The sequence below is a fragment of the Populus trichocarpa genome, chromosome 16, assembly GCF_000002775.5.
Source record: "Populus trichocarpa isolate Nisqually-1 chromosome 16, P.trichocarpa_v4.1, whole genome shotgun sequence".
Classification (NCBI taxonomy): Eukaryota; Viridiplantae; Streptophyta; class Magnoliopsida; order Malpighiales; family Salicaceae; genus Populus; species Populus trichocarpa.
The window spans coordinates 5,685,284-5,707,356 of NC_037300.2; the positions used below are offsets into that span (position 1 = coordinate 5,685,284).

General features: G+C 31.3%; 2 protein-coding genes across 3 annotated transcripts; one reads left to right on the top strand and one right to left on the bottom strand.

Moving 5' to 3' along the window:
* Positions 1–1,421: 1,421 nt before the first annotated feature.
* Positions 1,422–8,314, top strand: LOC7465254 (WD repeat-containing protein LWD1). Of its 2 annotated transcripts, none has more exons than XM_002322778.4 (2): positions 1,422–1,582; positions 7,126–8,314. In XM_002322778.4, the coding sequence occupies exon 2, from the start codon at positions 7,172–7,174 to the stop codon at positions 8,198–8,200; it is 1,029 nt and encodes a 342-aa protein (XP_002322814.2). In that variant the 5' UTR covers positions 1,422–1,582; positions 7,126–7,171; the 3' UTR covers positions 8,201–8,314. The 2 variants fall into 2 exon arrangements, with proteins under 2 accessions (XP_002322814.2, XP_052303739.1); XM_052447779.1 differs by lacking the exon at positions 1,422–1,582 and adding an exon at positions 4,452–5,116.
* Positions 8,315–20,120: 11,806 nt separating this feature from the next.
* On the bottom strand, positions 20,121–21,816 carry LOC7465255 (NAC domain-containing protein 90). The gene is made up of 3 exons (XM_024587140.2): positions 21,611–21,816; positions 21,044–21,342; positions 20,121–20,503 (listed from the first exon to the last, which is right to left on the bottom strand). Exons 1-3 carry the CDS (start codon positions 21,768–21,770, stop codon positions 20,186–20,188), a joined length of 777 nt encoding a protein of 258 aa, XP_024442908.1. The 5' UTR covers positions 21,771–21,816; the 3' UTR covers positions 20,121–20,185.
* Positions 21,817–22,073: the final 257 nt, after the last annotated feature.

The window sequence follows — 22,073 nt, forward strand, 5'->3', positions numbered from 1 at the left end:
TTGGAGTTTCTAAAGTTTTTTTTTAGTTTTTTTTTTTGTTTAACGTGGGTGTTCGGGCCAGTTTGTGCGTACCTCGACTAATCCCACGGACCCTGAAGTTAACGACCATGTAAGCCTCCAGTGGCCATCATATGAGCAATCACATGGCTCGAACCTGAGACCATCAAGAAAACAAATTTCTTGATCCCAAGCTCTTATTACTACGCCACTATCTAGATGATTAAGAGTTTTTAAAGTTCCAGTGTCCAATACCCTTGCTGCTGCAATTTTCTCGTTGTTTTCGTATATGTCCATTAGCCTTCGGGATATTTTTTTTTCCCAAGGATAATGAGTAGCTAAGGTACAACTTTGACGGGGTCAAATGTGTTTTTTTTTTTTGTTTGCTGCTGAGTTAAAGAAAGTCACTTGAAGCTATAGTTTTCTTCATCAAATCCATCTTCACCCACCTACGCGTCTATAGAGTCTTCATTTACTATTGACAGGCACATTCCGTGAGCTGTCGACCTCTTGAATTTGTACCTTTTTTTTATTAATTATATCCATGTTAAATTTATTAAGAATTAAAATTTATTTTTAATAAGATTATCTTAATTTTATGAATTGAATTTAAAATTTGACTAGTTCACTTGATATTTTTTTTTTAATTCATCATTTAACATTGAATTTATTAAAAATTATGTTTCATGATTTGTTTTGATTTGTTTTCTCTGAAATTATTTATGTTTCATCACTCCAGTTACGAGTTTGACTTATTAATCTAAGTTGACTCGGGTTATTTTTATGTTTTTTTATCAATTTTTTTAATTTTATCTTTCAACACTTTATTGATTAGGAATGAAAAACAAGTTATTTTACATATAAAATAAATAAAAAATAAATCTTTATAAATAAAAAATAAATTATTTTAGTTTTTATCAAATTAAAATTTAAAATATAATTATGTGCGTAGCAAAACGTAAAAGAATAAAAGAAATGAAAAGAAAGTAGATAGTCAAAACGTGCAGCCTGACTCCGAAGTAAAGTGATCATCCCATATCTGCTTTTCCCTCGCGAGTACTTGACCGTTAGCTTTACCTTCCCTTCCCATCTGAAATTCTAAATTGGAATCTTATTTGAGTAAATAACAATTTAGTCCCTCTATTCTTAGACATATAATTACTCAGTCCCTCTATTCTTGACTGCTTATAATTCCTGGTTCCTTATACCTTCGTTAGTTTTTAGAAAATGACCAAACTATCCCTTGTTTCTTTCCATTAACGTATAGTCAGAACTCAGAAGAGTATTTTGAAAAAATAAAATAAAAAATAAATTGGTGACAAATAAACAACTTATTAACGGAAGGACTAAGTTATAAATGGATTAGGCCTTTTAAATTAAAAGGACCAACTAGTTTTTTTTGCCAAAAACACAGATACTGAATAATACATTGCATTTTATGCTATTTATTGTCTCAACACTCAACAGCTGCCCATTTCCTAGCATCTGTCCAAAAAACACAAACCTCCTTGCTCCTCCCTTTGCAGGGGCCAGTCGGCGGTGGTCCTGAGTCTCTTTGGTCAGCTCTTGGGTCTCTTTCGTTACTGTAAGTTTCTCTCTATCTCTTGCTACCAGCTGGGAGTCTTGTGATATCACGATGCATGTATGTTTATATTTGAAAATTGTTTTGAGCTCTATTTAATAAATAAAAGGGAGATAATAGCAAACAAGTTCTATATTTATATTATTTTTCATTTGAGTGTTTATGGGAGTTGAACACATAATGTAGTTGCCTTTACTAGCTTCTTTAACGTGTTATTTGATTTCGTCCAGAAGAGCTTTGCAAGGTTACGAATTATGCATATGTTATTTCAGAAATGAAATCTTTATTGAGAAACACCCTCTGTTTCGTGTAGATTCACTTTGTTATAATTTGTTTTCTTTTTTTTAAAAAAAAAAAAAACTTCACTTTCCATCTTAAAATTAAAACTGGTGTTTCCTTCTAAAGATTTTAAAGGAAGTTTGTGGTTTCTTTTGTTATATAAGAGTTTTGATCAAGTTCCAAAAAACCAAGTAATCTAATAATATGGCTCCCGGATTGGGTAATCAGCTAAACAAATGGTCCAACCAATCCCATCTATTCTTCATAGTTAAGATGATTGATAACTTGTACTTGGTAGATCTCTTGATCTACATGGTGGATGTGGGCTTGTACTTGATTGCAAAAGATCACATTTGGTGGATATGGGCTTGTACTTGATACTTGGTAGATCAAGGTAGTTGATGGCTTGTACTTGATTGCAAAAGGTCTCATTTGATGGATGTGGGCTTGTACTTGATGCTTGGTAGATCAAGGTGGTTGATAGCTTGTACTTGATTGCAAAAAGTCTCATTTAATGGATGTGAGGACTCTCGAATGCTTAAGTAAGCATCTTTTTATAGAGAAAGTACAATAATATTCTAGAAAAAGATGCTCTTAAATATGTATACAATAGAAAATAAAGATTATGAACTTTTTATTTTGAAGGATTCATGGTATATTTATAACCCATAAGTCTTGTTATTTTGTGTTGAGAAAGGGTTGTAGTGTAATTCCACTTTTATAATATTTTAAGTTGTATCGTGAGCTGGATTAGTAGGCCATGAGAGACTTTAATATACCTAATGGTATAAGTGGAGTATAGACTTGTTTAATTAAACATATTTGTTGAGAAATAATTCCTCTAAGATTTTATGTAAAAATCTATAAAATTAATGGTTTTAGGTTCAAGTATTATATTTGAATCCATCGGTGTAGCAAATCTAGCAATGCACGGGGTGTGATAACAAAAACCCTGGGGCTCGACACCCTCGAATAACACGTGAAAGACCCACTGTGTTGGCTTGGCAGTGCGCCAGACCAAGCTAGTGGGCTTGGCAGCACCTGTCAGACCCAAGAGCTGGGTCTGACAAACGCTACAACTAGATGGTGCTTGAGTCTGGCACGCGCTAGACCCAGGTGGTATATGAGTATGGTAGGTGCCAGACTCAGTGACATTTAGGTTTGGCCAGCTTCAGACTCGACAACTTTTGGGTCTACCTAGTACCAAACCCAACACACCTTCATGGGAGCATGTTTGGTGATGACGTATGTAAGCCCAACGCGCTCGAGAATGCAGGAAAATTATACTCATATGTTTTTCTTGATCCGATAATTTTTAAAAAAGATATATAAAAACATACTGATAAAATCTTGGTTCATCAATATCCCCCCAGTGTTTGTGATAAAATACATGAAGACTTTAATTAATTTCTTAGTTTAGGTAGACTAGTGAGTTTTGCTCATATAAAAAATGGGGTATAAGTAGGAAAAAATATAGAAAAATGTCCGTATAGACTGAAAGAAATTCTTTCAGATAAAAAATATCAAAAATCTGTACTTAATGTTTTTTAAGAGATTAAGGGTACTATGCCCATAATTTATAAAATCTTGGTTCATCAAGCTCGTAAATTACAAAAATATATTAAAAAAATATATGTTCAAAATGAAGCTCTTAGATAAATTGGGATAATGATTTTTTTTCTTTTATTTTTATTAGAGAAACCTACTTTTTCTTGTTTTAAGTGTCCTATATTAAGAGGTTGTCATGGGTAGAAAATTAAACTTTGCTATGTATTGAAGTAGATGAATGAATTACTGCATTTTTTTCTCTTTGTTTCATTCATGTGAAGGTATATTAAAAAGGTATGATTTTACATATTCATATAAAAAAGGTATGGTTTTACATAAAAATAATATTATTTTAAAAAATATATTTCAAATCCCATTGATAATTTAAAAATAAATTACACACGTATACATACATACACTTATACAAATATATGTGTATTATAATTAATTAAATTATATTTTATGCATTTGAAAAGATGTAAAAATAAAATAAAAAATAAATTACACGAATTCATCTTATTAATACAAATCTAAAATATTAAATAAAATCATAAAATTAAAAAAAAATCATAAACCTACTGTATCTTTTATCATCATCATACCCACGCTTACAAACTATATAACAATTAATAACGACATCAACAAAATAATCAACCACAATATCTACACAAAATAATGATAAGAATATTATAATGAGATAAATAAAAAATAGAAAAGCACTACTGAAGAAAATAATGGGATGAATTAGAGAATTATAGGAAAAATATTTTTAGTAATGAAAGAGAAATATCCGAGGAAACTTTAAGTTTTGTGAAAAAATACTATTCCATATAATCCTTACTTTCAAAGAATTTTCTTTTTAGTTTAATCAAATCTTGGTAAAAAATTTGAATAATCACTGGAATATTCTTTTGATAATTATTTTTCATAACGAAACAAATGCTAGGGAAATATTTGGAGGAACATTTAATTTTGGATTAAATCTAATTTATAGATATTTCTTAATTATTTTTTAAGTGAAGTTATTTCTTTTTATTTTTTATTATATCTAATGAAAATTTGAAATTAAAAATAATAATTTATATAAGCAATTCCATCTAAAAACATAAATTAAAATAAGAATACCTTTTCCATTGATGTTTTATTAGTAAGTGTCTTGTAGTATTAAAAAGGCATGCTTTCTGTTCATTTTAAGCATTTCTATTGGGTTTTAACTTTTACACTGCTCTTCATTTTTTTAATCTGAACTAATGAAGTCTTGAAAAAACTTAACATAAAAATTGGATTTTTGTTGAATCGATGATCTCTTCTCATTGGAAGATGGAAAAGAGATCAGTCGTGCTTTTTTTAGATAGAATGATAACACTGAAATAAGAGATGAGCTTAATACAGAGATCATGAAGGTTAGGGATGAAGTAAGGTTTAAGGCTGTGATACCACACCCTAATAGATCCACAAAAGGTTATAGAGAGAATTTTTTACATAGCATTACTCTTTTGTAAGGAATGAAAAGGAATGAGCTAGATTTTGTTTAGTTTTTTCTATAGACAATGTCATTGATGAAGTTTTGAAAGAGTTTCACAAAGAAATCAGATTTCCTACAAACAAGTCTCTTATTAGTGTGACTAACCACGTCTACGAGCTTTCCTACAAAACAAATCTCTTGTTGGAACATGAAGCCCTTTGATGCTTAAGTCACAAAGAAATCAGGTTTTTTTTATCTCTTTTATTAAGTTGATTTTTTTTTTCAATTTCATCATTTAATATTTGATTGATTTGGAATTAGGCTTCATATTTTTTTTTTTGTTTTCTATGAGATTATCACATTCTCTTTTAGATCACATGTTTGGTGGGTTAACCCAGGTTGACTTGGGTCTTTTTTTAATATTTTTTAATTGATTATTTTTTCAATTTCATCTTTTAACATTAGATTGATTGAGAATTGAGCTTCATAATTTATTTTGATTTTCTTTCTATGGAGTTATCCTAGTCACATGATCCAGGTTACAACTTTGACAGATTAACTCGAGTTGTTTGTTTTTTGGTCTTTTTTTAATTGATTTTCCTTTTCAATTCCATCCTTCAATATTGGTTTAATTGGGAATTGAGTTTCACATTTGCTGTTGATTAGTTTTCTATGAGTTTATCCCGATCTCATGATCTGGGTTGCGGATTTGATAGGTTAACCCGGGTCGATCTAATATGTTTTCATCTCAATACTTATTTTAAAAAGATGTTGTCTTGAATTGTTTTAGTGGAACTATGTTTTTAACGGTTGTTAGAGTTGTCTTTGAACCCGTCAAGTTGATCGGGTCAACCTCCACACGGTTTAAATTTTTTTCGACTAGAAAACACATTAGTAACACCTAGACATTTTTTTATGCTAAAAAAAATCTATTTGACCCACAACATAATATTTTGCTTAATTTTTTCAATTTCATCTTTCAATTCATTTTTCTTGTTTAATTTTTTTCAATTTTATCTTTTAATATTTTGAGGATTATTAATTGAGCAACGTAATTTGTTTAGGCTTGATATTTTTATTATGTTGCCTCGGTATTTGTTTGGTTCTTAATTTTATAAGTGTTTATTTGATATAAAAATTTATTGAAATTTTTTTTGTTTAGCCCAATTAAGTCCATGACCCGAGTCACATGTGTGATTAGTTAACTTTGGTTGGTTAAAAATTGAATTTCATAATTTTTTTGATTGCATGAATAGTTCTTGGTTTATTTAATTAAACGCTTACATGAACCTTTTGATTTCGATTGAGATTTTTTATGTTAAAAAACACATAGAAAATATTGTCTTATTGAGAAAAAAAATATCTAACCCGTGACAAAACACTAGTGAAATAGCTAGTTAACTATATACTACGATAGCTAGGCTTTTAATTGTGCATCCCCTATTCACCATCTTGTATTTTCCTATTCACTTCATTGTTCACAATCATTTGTTTTTCAATATATGTCCCTCAAAATTCTTTTGTTGTCTATTTCATCAACTTAACTTCTTCTTTTTTTCAATTCAGTCTTTTTAAGTCCTATTTGTTTTCATTGTTTCATGTATTAAAATATTTTTCAATTTGTTTTTATCTTACTTGCCTTCCATGTTGTTAAATATTTTAGCATTAAATTGATACCTAATTTTACAGATCGAGTTTTAACATATTTTAAACAAACAAGTGAAAAAAGATAAAGGATTGAAATTGATATTAAAAAGGAAATAGGGCCCTTTGTCAAAAAAAATACGAAAAACTGTAATTTAGCTATCATGTTTAATTTTTTTTTTATTATTCATCCCTCTTATTTTAGTTTTTTTTTAGGATCTAAACTTTATTTATTTTACATTTCAGTTCATAAATCTTGATAAATTATAAAGAAAGTTGTTAAAAGTTTTGAGGAGAGAGGAAACTCCTTGGTGGTTGGATTTCAAACACCAATAGCTTCAATTTTAATGTCTATAGATTCATCTTTAAGATATGAACTCAACAGAGGTTGTTTATACCTTTAATAATGTTGAAAAAAATAGATTGAGAGATCCTTAAACTATTTTAAAATTCATTTAATTTTCATTTTCTAGAGAGATTATATACTTTTATAAAAGAGTTTGTTAAAATTTTTAGGGTGATTTCAAGTGAAACAAGTTGCAAAATAGATTTAGAAGATTTCAAAATTCAGATTCTGATTTTCCGATTTATTTATTCTAATATCATGCAGAGACATACGACCGGAGGGCATTCTTATGTGCACCTGTCAATAATCGATGAAAGCAACCATGGAAAGCTCTTCACAGAAAGGACCAGTCATCTGCACTTACGTAGCTCAATGGCCTATATATTCACTAGCCTGGTCTGCCCGACGTGACAAAAAAACACGTCTTGCCATAGGAAGTTTCCTTGAAGACTATAGCAACAAGGTGGAAATTGTTCAATTCAACAGCGACACTTTTGATTTCACCACCGATAACCGCCTAATATTCGATCACCCTTATTCACCCACAAACCTGATGTTCTTCCCCTCCGAGGATGTTGCAAATCCTGATATCATCATCACCTCCGGGGACTACATGCGTATATGGCAAATTTACGATGACCGAATTGAGTTGAAGTCTCTCCTAAATGGCAATAAGTGTAGTGAATTCAACTCTGCCATAACATCTTTTGATTGGGCTGATTTTGATGTTCATCGTGTGGTCAGTTCGAGTGTTGACTCCACCATTGTTGTTTGGGATATAGAGAAGGAAACTATATATGCTCAATTAGTTGCACATGATAAAGAAGTGAATGATATTTCATGGGGTTGGTTCAATATTTTCGCATCAGTATCAGGTGATGGTTCAGTTAGGGTTTGCGATTTAAGAAAAAAAGAGAGATCAACAATAATTTATGAAAATCCAATGCAGGATTGTTCTTTGTTAAGGCTAGAGTGGAACAAAAGTGACCCGAGATTTATAGCCACAGTCGGCATGAACAGTAACAAGGTTGTAATTTTGGACATTCGCTTTCCTTCAACTCCTTTAATGGAGCTTAGCAAGCATAGGGCAAGTGTGAATTCTATATCCTGGGCTCCATGTACAGGACGAAAGATATGCTCGGTAGGTGATGATTCAAGGGCTTTGATATGGGATGTGGCTAGTAAGGCTGGAAACGGACCAGAAAACATTATAGGCCAGGCGGAACCTGAAATGTGGTATGGATCAGTGGGTGGGATCAATAATATGCGTTGGTCTCCGGTGGAGATGGATTGGATTGCTATTGCTTTTCTGACCAAGTTACAACTCTTGAAGGTTTAGAGTTTAAACCTCCTTTGGCTTTGTAGCTTAATATGGAATCGATGGAATGTTATTCATTTCAAGAAATAAGCAACTTGAAAGAATAACAACGAGTGTGAGTGCCTTGTTGTTGTTGTTTTTTTTTTTTTACATATATATATATATATATATATATATTAAAAAAATGTTATCAAAAGTGTTTGATATTTTCTTATTTCTCATTGCTTAACGAATGCTCAATGACAATTTATATAGCTTCATATCCTTGCATAACTACAATTCTAATAAAAATTATAATTTATAAAAATAACCAGAATTTAAAAATTATAGTATAAGATAGTTTAAAAATTATGAATATAGCCATATGTGCAGGTAAGGATGACCATGAGTGTTTACATATTGCATTTCTTGATATCCATACCATATTCATTATCCACAGGTCAGATTTATTGATATTCATATTTTTCTCATTACTTATTTAAAAAGAAATTTAGATATTCATAAACTATCCAGCAAGATTCGACTATCCATATGTGTATCCATTATCTGAATATATATATATATATATATATATATATATATATATATATTAAATAATAAATATTATACATACATACATACATACATACATACATATATGTGTGTGTGTGTGTTTTATGTCAATATTGAGATATGTATATATTATATTGTATTAAAAAATATAAATGTTCTATAAATACATCTATATAATATAAATATATATTTTGTGTTAGTTTCGAGTTGAGTTTAACAATATTCATAGCTTACTCATTATTTATCATGTAATATAACTATATATAAAAAACTCACCCATTTGGGTTGGGCCGATATCCATCAAGTTCAAATTAAATTGGCATCCCTATGATGAGATTTACTAGGGGGTCATAGTCTGATATTGATTGCTCAATATAGCGGTAGGTGAAAAAGAAAACACATGATTAGAGATGACAATGTCATCTGAACTTGATAGATACATGTCCAAACTGATTCAAATATATTTGATATTTTATGGATATTTATTTTTTGAGTTAGTTTCGAGTAAAACTTGAAAGGAAAAAGTTGGGTTTTGGACGGGTAATGGATATTACTTTACCTGACTTATACCTAACTCAAAATTTATTTGTATACTATATATATATATATATATATATATATATTAATGGAAATTATATCCATACCATTAACTATACCAAAAACCATATTTAACTCTAATTGATTAAAGTCTTCTTAATAGAGACACACACTTAGAACCCATAACATATTTTGACGACCATGATGAGAGAGATAATTGGAATTTAATAAAATGATATCAAGAAGATTAGCAAAACCTTAATTAATATGGGATGATGAGGAAAAGGTGAACCCTCCAATCAAAGAAAAAAAAGCCTCATAAGAGAAGGAGGCTACTGAAACATGTGCCTTATTTATAATAAAAAAAAAAGATAGGCTCAATTTGAGACTAAGTTCAAAGAAGCCCGTACTTTAATTGAGGTAAAGTTTCAGGTCATAACTAAATAGATAAAAAGTAATACAAAATGAACATGAAACTTATTAAAAATCATTATTAAGACTTAGTGTTGGCCAATAGTCAAACCACTCATACAATATTAGAGCCTAAAATTAAAGAGTGATAGAATATAGTAAAAGAGATTAAGCATGAACTAGCTATGTTGCAGGCTTTCGATAGGGAAATAAACATGGGGTTGAAAAGAACCTCGATGGACATGCAATTCTTATTTAAAAGCTATGATTAAAAAAAAGGTTGATTTAGTTATAACAGAATTTAGACATATAATAGGAAAGGCAGTGTACAAAATCCCAAAATAAGTGGTTGTGAAAGTAGGAAACCAGATTGGATAATAAGCTATGAAGGGTTATAGGGCAACCCAATAAAGAAAAACCACCTAAAAAGTTATACATTGATACTTACTGAGATGTTGAAAGGTATAATACAATGCCCCTAATGTAGGAATCCTCTATATGATCCAAATCCTGCAATGAACAAACCCCTAGTATAGGAAACCAATGAAATCACAAAGTGGTTAGGCAAGCTCTAGTTAGAAGAGTGAAAAGATAAAATGGATAAATTAGGTGGAAAATGAAAATGGATCGGTAGAGTTGGGAGGAAACCAAATCACTTCATCATTAGATTCAAAATATATTTTGGGTATAATGGAGAAAGTCTATGGTTTTAGGGTATAATAAGTACATGGACCAACTTACAATAGACCATATTTAGAATACATAGATAGGAGTTTCCATATCATGCATTTTTTAAATTCCTATACTTTACTTTGTTTAATGGACAAGGGCATTTCACTACCATTGACCACATTGTAAGGTTCATTTCCTAGACTAAATAGGTTGCAAACTGTGATTATTTAAAGCTTAGGTTGTTCCTTAATTCTTATTCTTTGACTAAGGGCATTTTCTTGGTATATTAACTTGTCACCTAATTCAATACATACTTAGAAAGAAATGCAAGTAATTTTCAAAGCTCGCTTTTCAAAAACTAAACTCTAGTTTAAGCTAATAGATTTAATGAAATTTAAATAATACTTTAGGGAGTTTATTAAAGAATATTTAAACAGGTTAATATAAGCTAGATCTAAATATAAGGAAAAGATTCCAAAGACTAATGTTGTATCTATTGCCCAATAGAGTTGGAAATTAGACTTGGAAATAATTTTAAGGATATAGAATTTAAGATAGTGTATGAGTTAAGTTCATACAAAACTAGTTAAGGGAGGAAATAAAAATAAGTTTCTATTTTTGGCACTTATTATCAGGAGCCAATGCCTTAAGAGGTAGACATTGTCATAACTTAATTTTGGGTTTCTCTAAAATTATCCTTTTCTTTTAAATAAAAATAAGAAAAAGAAAAAGATTGAAAAATAAAAAGATGTAAGAAGAAAAATGACTTCGTTGGTAAGAACATGTTGGAGAATGATCTACATGCATAAATGAGAGATGGAGGGACCAAATTGGATCTTTCACCTTTTCTAGAAACTCGATTGCACCATTGAATGACCTAAATGTGAAAACCAGTAAAAATTCAAGTTTAACTTGAAAATCTGGATGACTTTGCATAAAACTTAAGTCTAAGGACTTAACTAGATTTTTAAGAGGCTGATTTGATTGAATTATATTTCTAACTAAAGGTTTAATCAAGTTTATAAATTAATTTAGGACAAAATTAAAAGAATTAATTAAGTGCAAGGACTTAATTAGACTTTAAATTGGTCAAATTAATTTTATTAAGGACTTAATTGGTAAACAATTAAGTTTGGAAGCTTAATTAATAAGATTGAAATTTTGAAAGATGAAATTTAATTTTTACAAGTTTAATTGGATGAAATCAAGGTGAAATTTCAAGAAAATAAAAGTTCAGGGATCAATTAAGGGCCAAATTAAAGAATCTCAAAACTAAGAATCAAAGTGCAAAATGTGTGTAAGCTTGGGAACCGAAATCAATCAAATCAGAGGTCAATTTGAAAGAAATTAAAAGTTTGATGGTTGATAAGGATCAAATTGAACAAATTAAAAACCAAGGACTAATTTAAAAAAGGAGCTCAAATCAAAGGAATCAAATCAAAGTTTCCAAGGATGTGATTACAAAAATTAAAAAGTTTTAGAATCAATTGAGGGTGCATATGATAGAATTGAAATAATAGGGACCCAATTGAAGTTTGTAAAATCTCAATTAGAAAACCCTAATTCCTTTGGTTTAATCTAAATGACATGTCACTCATCTTTAAAGAAAAGAAGAAGTGATACATCGTTTAGTCCTTGTTTGTCCTCTTTTTCAGCCGAAAAGGATGATCGAGTTGCCACCTTCAAACGAATAAACATGATCTTTTTTACCATCTTAGAGGCTCAAACCACCACTAATGGACTGGGAAACACATCCTTTATAAGGATGACCTATCCTCCTCATATGTTTATACTGGCTTTGACTCAATGAACTCAATAACATCTTATCCCTAATCAACTTCCTTTGTATTTTATAGTTTTAAGCTGACCGAGAGCTCACTTTCTAATCAATGAATGTGGAATTTCGAACCTCCAAATCAGATGATATTTGATCCCCATGGTAGATATATATATATATATATATACTCTACAAAGATCAGCTACTTATATCCCATGTTTACATATATTTTGTCACGATGATCTCTCCAAAGTAGCTCACTTGGTCAGCCATGATTGAAGAAGAAAACCACCATGATTGTTTAAACTTCATGGTTATCTTCTCTTGACAAGTTTAAGCTCACAAAAAAGATAAAAAGAACCAGAATACACCTTTTTAGGGAGGTTAGGGGAGAGAATGAGCAAGAATCTTCTTTAACAAACTATTGGCAAAACCACCATGGTTTTGCCATTTATGGTTTTGTTTATTATAAAAGGTTGTTCTTAAGCACACTAAAAGGGGATCTGAAAAAATTACAGAAAAAAAATCATTAAGAGAAAAAAAGAAGAAGGAAAATACAAAATAAAATAAAATCAATAGAATACTTAGAATAGAAAAGAAAGAAAGGTAACAAATATTGTGTTTTAAAATGAAAGGAGAGGAATCTAGATCAATCTGAGATAGAAAGGAAACTAAAAATCAAGAGGAAAAAAGCAAAGAATCAGAGAATGAATCAACTTTCTCATTGCTAGGTAAACCTTCAAACTTTGATGAGGAGGTGAAGCTCAATGAGCACACCCCCTCTTTTTTTTTTTTTTGTCTTTTTAAATTATTGTTTACAAAGTTTGTTGTGCATCATCTGAAGTCATTTATTACTTTGAAGGCCATGATTATTGTTTAAAAATGTTTAAAAATGCTTTGAATATAACTTTGTATATGCTCAAGTTTTGTTTATTGCCTTGTTTTGATGTGTTAGAATATGATTATGGAATGACAAATGTTAGTATAGAATGTTATTTTTGCATGCTTTGATGTTAGGTTAATCTTGTTTGAAGTTATGACAATATGCTTTAGGTTTTGATATTGTTGTGGTTTAGTTTGTTTTACGTTAGTCTGCTGGGTTTGTTGAAGTTATAGACATGTTGTTTAAGTTTTAAGACAATATTTATGATCTATGTATAGGGAGAATCTTTTTTTTGCTTGCTGTCATTATGGTTCTTGCTTGCTGTTTTTGCCTTTAATCTTCTATTTCTTATTGTTTTGATGATTCCATCAATTCGTGGTAAGCATGCTTAAGCTTAGGTAGCTAGGTTTAGGTTGATTTTCTGAGTTTTATTGTATTTTTCTGGGTTTAGATTTTTTGTTGGGTTTCTAGGTTTGCTGACTTTTTTAGGTTGACATTCATCCATTGAACTTTGCCTTATGTCAATGTTTTCTATGTCATTTCAATTGATTGATGGTTCTTATATGTGCATGCATATGTGTTGATATTTACTCTAAGTTTTTTTATGGCTTAAAAACACCTATTTAATGGTTTTTTTTTATCTTTTTTATTTTTTTTTATTTTTTTGCATAAAATCAAATAATTGTGACATTTGCTTGATTATCGTGATGATTCGACCTCATATTCTTTTTTGAATAGTGGGTTTACATGTCTATGTGCCTTTATTTCAATTTGATCTATGGATTTCTTCGCAAGTTTTTGGTGTTCTTGAGCAAATTCAAACACCCCCCCACCCTTTGATCTTTGTTTTCTTATATATATATATATATATATATATATATATATATATATATATATATATATATATTGTTTTAGGTCGTGTTTTTGGGTTTGAGTCTTTGGGTTAGGAAGTCTAGCCTATGTGGCTGGCCTAAACCCTTTTTTTTTTTCAATAAGACAATGTTTGACATGATCGATTTTTACCAAAGAAAATAAGTAATACTTTGTTCTAAAGGCATGTTTGCCAAACTCGGCCTTAAGGCATTTTCTAAGCCTCTAACTTTTAGTTAAGAACGTGTTTGGTAAACATGCCCTATTGGTTTTCCAATAGTGTTTATATTCTTATCTTTTGTGCTTTTTTCCAAAACAACCCTCAAATAATTTTTAAAATTTTTGAAAACATTCAGGGACCATTTTAAAATTATTTATGACGCCTCGTATATTTTTCCATCCATTTCCCTTAATATCATAGTTGTAGACTTATACTATAAGACATTAATCCAATATTAAAAATACTCGCTTTTTTCCTCTGAAATTTCAAAAAATTCCAAAAAATCTAAAACCCTTTTTTCATTTAAAAAATACAAAAATATGTTTTATTTTTGTGTGCAAACAACCAAATTCTAAACAATTTCATGCATATTTAATAAAAAACAAAAATTGCATTTTTATCATGTTTTATTTAAAAATACAAAATTGATATCATGACTAGTTTATGATTATCCATTAGAATTTGTAAAAAAATTCAAAAATACCAAAAAATTTAATTTGTTTAATTAATATTCGAGGTATGAATTTTACAACGCAATGCATACTCTCAGTATTAAATTAAATGAATTAATAGCAATAAATGTTAGGAATTAGTTATAGACTTTATTGTTTGAGGGTATAAAATTATATTATAAAGTATATACTCAAGTATTAAAGATATAAAGTATGAAATAAATACAATGTTAAAACTTAAGTCCTGGAACGGTTAGGATCTAACCTGATTAGGTAGAGATTTCCTCACGAAAGAAGATCTACCTGGAACCTTATATAAGACCAACAAATAGAAACACAACTTAGAATAACAATCAATCAACAATGCAACTTACCATAGGTAAGGTGATGCGTTTTTTCTTTGCACAACTAGTCCCCTTACCCAGATCTCTCAGACCATTAGGTTTTTTAGTAATTATAATACTAGGTGACGACTCCTGAACTCTTTTATATCATAATTTTATGATTAAATCCAAAAAACCCTTCAATTATAGGAGGCATACCTGTCGTTTGACGTTGTGCACGCCGCGACATATATGGTTGAGTTTATCCCTAGATAACCCTTAATGTGTAATACCTTAGTAGAGAAAAATGTTAAAAATTTCAAGTGAAGCAAACCCTAGTGACATTTTTAATTAAATCCGCGAACCTAAGATCTACCTAATTCAGGCTTGAGATTGATAATTGAGTTTGAAACAATGGACGACCTACCTCAAGGTATCAAGACTATAACAACCACCCCCACACAACGTCCTCACTTGGAGACAAGCATATGAAGTATAAAATAACAACAAAGATTGATCAATTTTTTGAAGAGTGTAGTTTAATAAAAAAAACCAAACAATAAAAATCCATATTCTCTATGCTTTAATATGCAGCAATTATTGTGCATTCTAATATGAAAATTAAGTTTTACAAAAGAGTATTTATACTCTTGCAAATAAACCCCAAAGATAATTTAATTAATGGGCTCAATTGACCCAATTTAAAACTAAGCTCAAAATAACCCAAAAACTAACCAAATAACTCGAAAATAATAAAATAAATATTATGAATCTTTTATCTTATGGTGTCAAAACTAATAACTAAAAATAATACAAAAGAAATAATTGTTTAGATGTAAAATCATTACATGCCGCCACTTCTCTTTGAGAAATAAACTAGGAATTTTTCTTGTTCTAATACTCCTAGTTTGTTGCCCCCTTAGTATCCATGGTAGAGTAGAATTCTCCTTCCAATTAAGTTTCCTTGATATATTAGACTTTATTTCACCAAATATTTCATGATTTTCTTGTTGGATTAGGAAACACAAAAAACTTGACAAAACAAGCACAATGATGCTGAAATCGCTCCCTAGGTCGTGGCCCATGGTCCTTAAGTCCATCTTGAATATGAATCAAATTTATTAAGGCTTGTTCTTTTGGAGTTGTTGCTTTTTTTAGTCCATCCTGACCCATGTGTCTTACAAAAATTCATTAAAGGCTCTTGAACTTTTTTACTCTAGCCCTTATGATTAGGCATACTAGAACTATTAATGAATCTTTTGGTGTGAGCTGAATTGCATAATTAAGTCATTAAAATATAACAAAAAAGGTACTAGTTTTTTTAATTTAAACAAGATTGATCAAATCTTTGATTTTCTACCTATAAATAAGAGGGTTAGGTTTAATACGAAGCATAAATCCCTTATTAAAAAAGAATAAAAAGGAAAAACTTGTAATAAGTGGCATGGCATAATAGGATATTCAATCAGGAATTGTGTCATATTTAGAAATGTAATTCAAGATCTGATAGAGGCCAAAAGCCTTAAGTTTTTAGAGAATAAATATACTACAAGGATAGATAAATATTCTTTCCTAAATATCAATATAATAGATGTACATTCAATAATAATATGATAATGAAATTTGGTTCCATAAGAAATTTAAAGTTGAACATATATTGATATCTACACCAAAAAGAAAGACTTGATGAAGCAATTCTTGTAGCTTTTTATAGATAAAAAAAAAGGCATGACACATATGAGATAGATGGAGTACCTAGACAATATTATAATATGATTACCCTCTTACCTAAGAAGCTAGTTATAGAGGAAGGCTATCTAAACATGTGATGTCATAAATGACTCATTCTTAATGCCTACGTTAGTTTAAGTGTTTAAATCTAAATCTAATAGTGGAATATTTTTATATTAAAGTTGGAGAATAAATAGGATGAAAGAACTAAACACGGTCTAGTTTTACCTCTCAAGAATCCAACACCAAAGATTATGACGGTGGTGTTTGAAAAATTCCAATAAAAGAGAGGCAAAACATTTGAAAACCTTATATATAAAGGTAAGCATGAATAGGGTTGCATTTAATAGGGTATTGGTAGACAATGATGCATCAATGGTAAAATACTCATCATGTATAAAATAAAGCCTTGATATCCACCATGCGAATTAATACAGCCTTCCAAAACTCAAGATATTCACCCTCTAATGCACTCCTAAAAGTGCAAACCTTGTACCAATTAGGACCATATTTCGTCTCGGAAAAAAGGGATCCAAGCCGAAGCTGACAAGTGATCAAAACAAATCCCACTATTATAGTTTTCAAACCTGTTTTGATGAAAAGAAGTAAAATAACGACTATAATAATGCTCTCCATCCATTTTTGAAGGTCTTGGTCTCATCGAAACTAGGATTTTTTGTCACAAAATTCGGGAAGTTGTAGCCCACAAGGTTACTAGCTAGAGAGGGCCTTAGGTATTGTGGCGCAGGTCTTAAAAAATGGCCAAGCACATCGTCCATGGCTAGGCCTATAGACCCCTTAGAGACTTGAGTACAATAGAGGGAGATAATATCAAAGTGATCAGCAGTGGTACAATACAAGGTATGAACTTCAGGTTAGTGAGCAGGCTAGGCACGAGATGGATGCTCTGAATAACTAGCAAAGAACATCTTGGCTCGAGGATCGAAGACCAATTGGTCAAGCGTATTGTGAGCGTCTCCTGCTCACTCCTTTTGCTTAGGAACACAAACACGTAGGGGCCTGTTATTGTAAGCACACATGCTGTGCTTACTTTTTAACAGGTCAGGCGCGTGGGGCTGGCCTTGTAGGTCCACACATGTGGTTTGTTTTTTTAATGGGTCGGTGATGCTGGCCTACTCAAGTCAAGTAGCATGTTTTTTTTTAGGAGTTAGTCTTTTCTTTTCTTTGATTTTAATTATAATTCATTAAATTTTTATTTTGGATGTTATTTTTTAAATACTATTCACTTTTAATTTGTTTTCAAATAACATTGTAGCATTTGTTTTATAACGTTAACAAGTGTTTTTTTTTAATATTTATTTGATGATTTTCTTACATATATCTATTTTTATTATTATATAATTAAATAAAAAATAAATTCTAAAGAAAAAAAATAGTCATACTTGTCATGGATTGGACTAAATATTATCTTAGGTGCTTGTATATATATTCTTAGGTGCTTTGATACAATTTAATTACAAGTGCAACAAAGTGGAGCTTGGTCTCTTATTAATTTGTCTTGGCTGGCTCACTTTTTCTTTGGTGATGTTTGGATTGGAGACATAAAATAAATTGTCAGATATCATTGTATTCTATAATAATCCTCATTAGTGAGGTTTTGTTGTTCTTGAAGCAAGGGGAAGGTGGAGATGAATAAACTATCTTGATCTTGCAGCAATTGGGTTGGAATATATCCTAGAATATCTAAAGAATAGTGTGATCCGCACTGTGTGATTCCCATCAAATTAAACCCTCCAAACTGACCTATGAAACCCTAGTTGATTTGCTGACAGAATAAAGGCTGTATTTTTTGAAAATTCTTACCTTAACTCTAGGGCTGTGGAGGGAGCGCTGTCACTATCCTATGTTGGTTTAGATCGATGGATTACAAGTTAGAACTCCATGCTTATGGCATAGGGAATCATATTTTGAAGATATTCTTTCAATTAGAGGTTTTGAAGAATCACTTTTTAGAGCATGAGGTTCATGTTTTTGTATATGGGTTTCATCCTCTTAATCAGGAGGAATCTCTGATTAATGAGTAAATGTCATGCATGAAAATATTCATTGCATGTGGTTGGGGAATTTGCAATGAAGGAAGAAACAGAGGAGAGAAAAGGGGATGGAGAAGTGACATTTTCAAAATTCTTGCTTGACCTACCAAATAAAATGAACTCTTATCTTTGATGGATCGAAAACCTTCCTGATTTCCTGGCACTTCTATCATGCGCACCTAGCTTTGCATACAATGGAGGGCCGCTCCGTTAAATGTCTTAATTAGCTAGTCATTCCTTGCTCTTGTTATGGCTTCCTCCTCTCACAGCAGTTTGTTCATTTCAAGATCTTGTATTGCAGCTGGATAGATGCTGCTAAATTCCTGACAGGGGCAGCGGCTGTAGCCATTCCTATTATCCTCAGGCATGCACGTATGATTGAAACAGCCGTTATGTGTGGATTGAGTTCGTATCATTTGTTAATTTGTCTGCACAGTCATGTGTTTTCACCGTGAAAGCCTAGAAGATGAGTGGTGATTGAAGCCTGATTTGTTAATGTTCTTTATATTCGAACAAGCACATTTCTTTATTTTTTCTTTTTTATCTCATGTAAATGGAAACATATATATATGGAGGTGGAAGAAATGGTCTCTATGTAATTGATCCCAAAATCAAGGTTGTTTATTTGTTAAATGAACGTACGCATAAACTGGCTATATAATAATAATAATAATAATTTCATCCTGACATATATTTAAAAAAGACGCCCCCATATTTATACCACGTATCATGTCGAGAGTTTACCGTATTTGGTCACTTCAGCTCCATCATCAGCTGTTTCATGAGAATTCTAAAAAACATTATGCTTAAATCATACAAAAACTTTCTGATGAAGCTCGTCGATTATGGGGGGCCCATGTAGGAGACAGTTCTGATCAAATAGTTCATAGTGATGAAATTAGCACCTGTTTGCAAGCGTCCCAAAGATGAAATACTTTTCGAGTCCCTTGGTTTTTAGTGATTTCTCGGAGTATTAAGCATGTTGATGTGCTTCGTTAACAATATGCATGGACCTAAACTGCGAGTATATGCTGTAACGAATTTATCATATAGTGAAATAGCTAAATCCTCGTAGCACATGGCAAACAAGGCTACAGCATTTACCGAAGTCCCAATTCACTAGTACTGGTAAATTTCTACGCATTCAGGAGAATTCATCTACATGATCTTCTTCCTTTATTTTACCCTTTCGTTCACACTGATCGATAGGTTAAATGTTCAGAAAATGCACAAGCATATAATCTTCCCTTTTTCTCATATATATCTAGGTATTTGGCATGGTATGCGTAGCCGAAAAGGCTACATTTCAGTCATTGCAAATACCTCGATATTGAACAAACAAAAAAAAAAGAACCACCACAACAAGAAGAAATTCTGCCCTAGCTCCAAAGTTTGTTCCATATGAAGTTGAAACCCTGGAGTGTTATTGGTTTTCCATAATATATATATATATATATATATATATATATATATATATAATACACGAGCACTTCCTTTTCTTCAGCTACCCAGATATGATTTTTTTCATTGTTGATCTGAATGTCCCTGCTTACTCCAGTACTGATCTAATTGCTCCCACTCCCAGATAGGTTCATTATCAATAGCCATGTCGCTGATTTCTCCAGTTTGGAAGGGCTGGCCGTGGTGTCCTGAGGTTGAACTATCGTGTGAGCATGTTATCTCCCCCGCTGAAGGGCTTTGATGAAATGCTGTGGCCCCATCATCTGGGGCTGTTTGAGCTCTCATCTGAACCATATTCTCCACTCCTAATGGCCGTCTATCAAATGCTCGCACGAAGTTGGACTTCTTATACACACGACACAAGCTGAATTCTTCTCTTAGCTGCAAAATATAACCAGGAGATTGCGTGAAGTAGGTAGAGTTTTGCATAGTCAAAACATTATGACCTTGAATCCATTAAAAAAAGTAGAAGAAGCATTATGACCATAATATATGCAGTATCCTACCTGGTAAGAAAGAAATGGGTCTTAAATTTATGGCAGAACATAGAACATAACATTATATGCTAACTTTTTCCCCTCATAAGATCTTTTACTTTTCCGTGCTAATAGAAAATTGGGAATTTTAGAATCAAAGAAATATTCTCATTTTGATTTAAGATCATGTACATTAACATCATATTCTGTTTGAAAACCACTCAATAGGGTTAGATTAAATTTCAAGAATGGTTTTATATTATACTTCATCAATTGGACTGAGACTATATAACTACTAAAATCAAAAGCTAAATTATTAGGTGAAATCTTCATAATGATTTACTATAACATTGACCGATAACATACTAAAATTAAGATTAATTAGTCATAAAAAGACGTAAAGCCATCGTAATATGTATACAGTATAGTGGCATATAGTTTGCACCTTTGGATATGCACCACTTGAAGAGGATGCTTCTTCTTCTTTTATAGCTTTATATTCATTCATTTTCCAGTCAGTTTTTTGTCCATTTGGAGCCCTTCCATTATAGAACACCATGGTTCTTTTCTCGCCAATACAACGATTACTTTTGGAAGAGTATACAGAACCTGGAGAGCCAGTAGCTTTCCAATACCCAGTAGCCGTGAGTCGCTTTGGCCTCCCTCCATGGGCTTCGCTTTTTTGCCTTGGAATGAAGAAAAAACATTCTTCAGGGTCTCCATGGCACAAATCACCTGAAAATTCTGAATAATCAAAGTACTTGGATGAGAAAGAGAGCTTGATATACTTTCAGATTTCTTTTTATGAAATTAATTCCATGCTTATATGCAGGAGGTTACGATGGTAATTTTTTACTTTCTTTTATACTAAGCTAAGTACAATATATGTTCTCTCCATCTTCAATATACTTCATTATTTACAATAACTAAACACAGAGAGAGGTGGAAATGGATTAGGAACAATGAAAATTACTAATAAGGTGAGAAATTAAGAACATTAAAAGATCTTTACGTGGAAGCTCCCATGGATTGAACCCATATATATCAAGGACCGGTATAAGACGGTCCATTACCCGTAGCAGGTCCTCTCTCCTTGCTTCAAGCTTGTTACGCAGATAAAATGAGACCAGTTCTTCTTCTGTTGGGTAAAAACGAAACCCTGGCATATCCATCAGACAACTAACAATAACTTTCTTCCTTTGTTTTTTATGAAATAAAAGTTAGGTAGGGGCCGGAATCACTTCTAACGTTCATAACACTAAATATATAGAGAGAGGAGCGAAATGCACCCATGGCTGCTTGGAATCTTCCATGCAATTGTTCCAAGGAAAACTTTCTTTGTTGCCCCGCACGAAGGAGCGACCCGGACCCATAATTTTTTCAAGAGATTGGAAATTCATAGACTTTCAACTATAATATGTTTTACCAATTATTTAGTTGTGCTAATGATATTTCTAAATACAAATAAAAAAATA

Coding starts and splice junctions, on each gene's coding strand:
- LOC7465254 (XM_002322778.4), top strand. CDS start 7,172: ATGAAAGCAACCATGGAAAGCTCTTCACAGAAAGGACCAGTCATCTGC.
- LOC7465255 (XM_024587140.2), bottom strand. CDS start 21,770: ATGGATATGCCAGGGTTTCGTTTTTACCCAACAGAAGAAGAACTGGTC. Junction 21,343..21,610: donor CAATCCATGGGAGCTTCCAC/GTAAAGATCTTT, acceptor TTGATTATTCAG/AATTTTCAGGTGATTTGTGC. Junction 20,504..21,043: donor CAAGTGGTGCATATCCAAAG/GTGCAAACTATA, acceptor TATATTTTGCAG/CTAAGAGAAGAATTCAGCTT.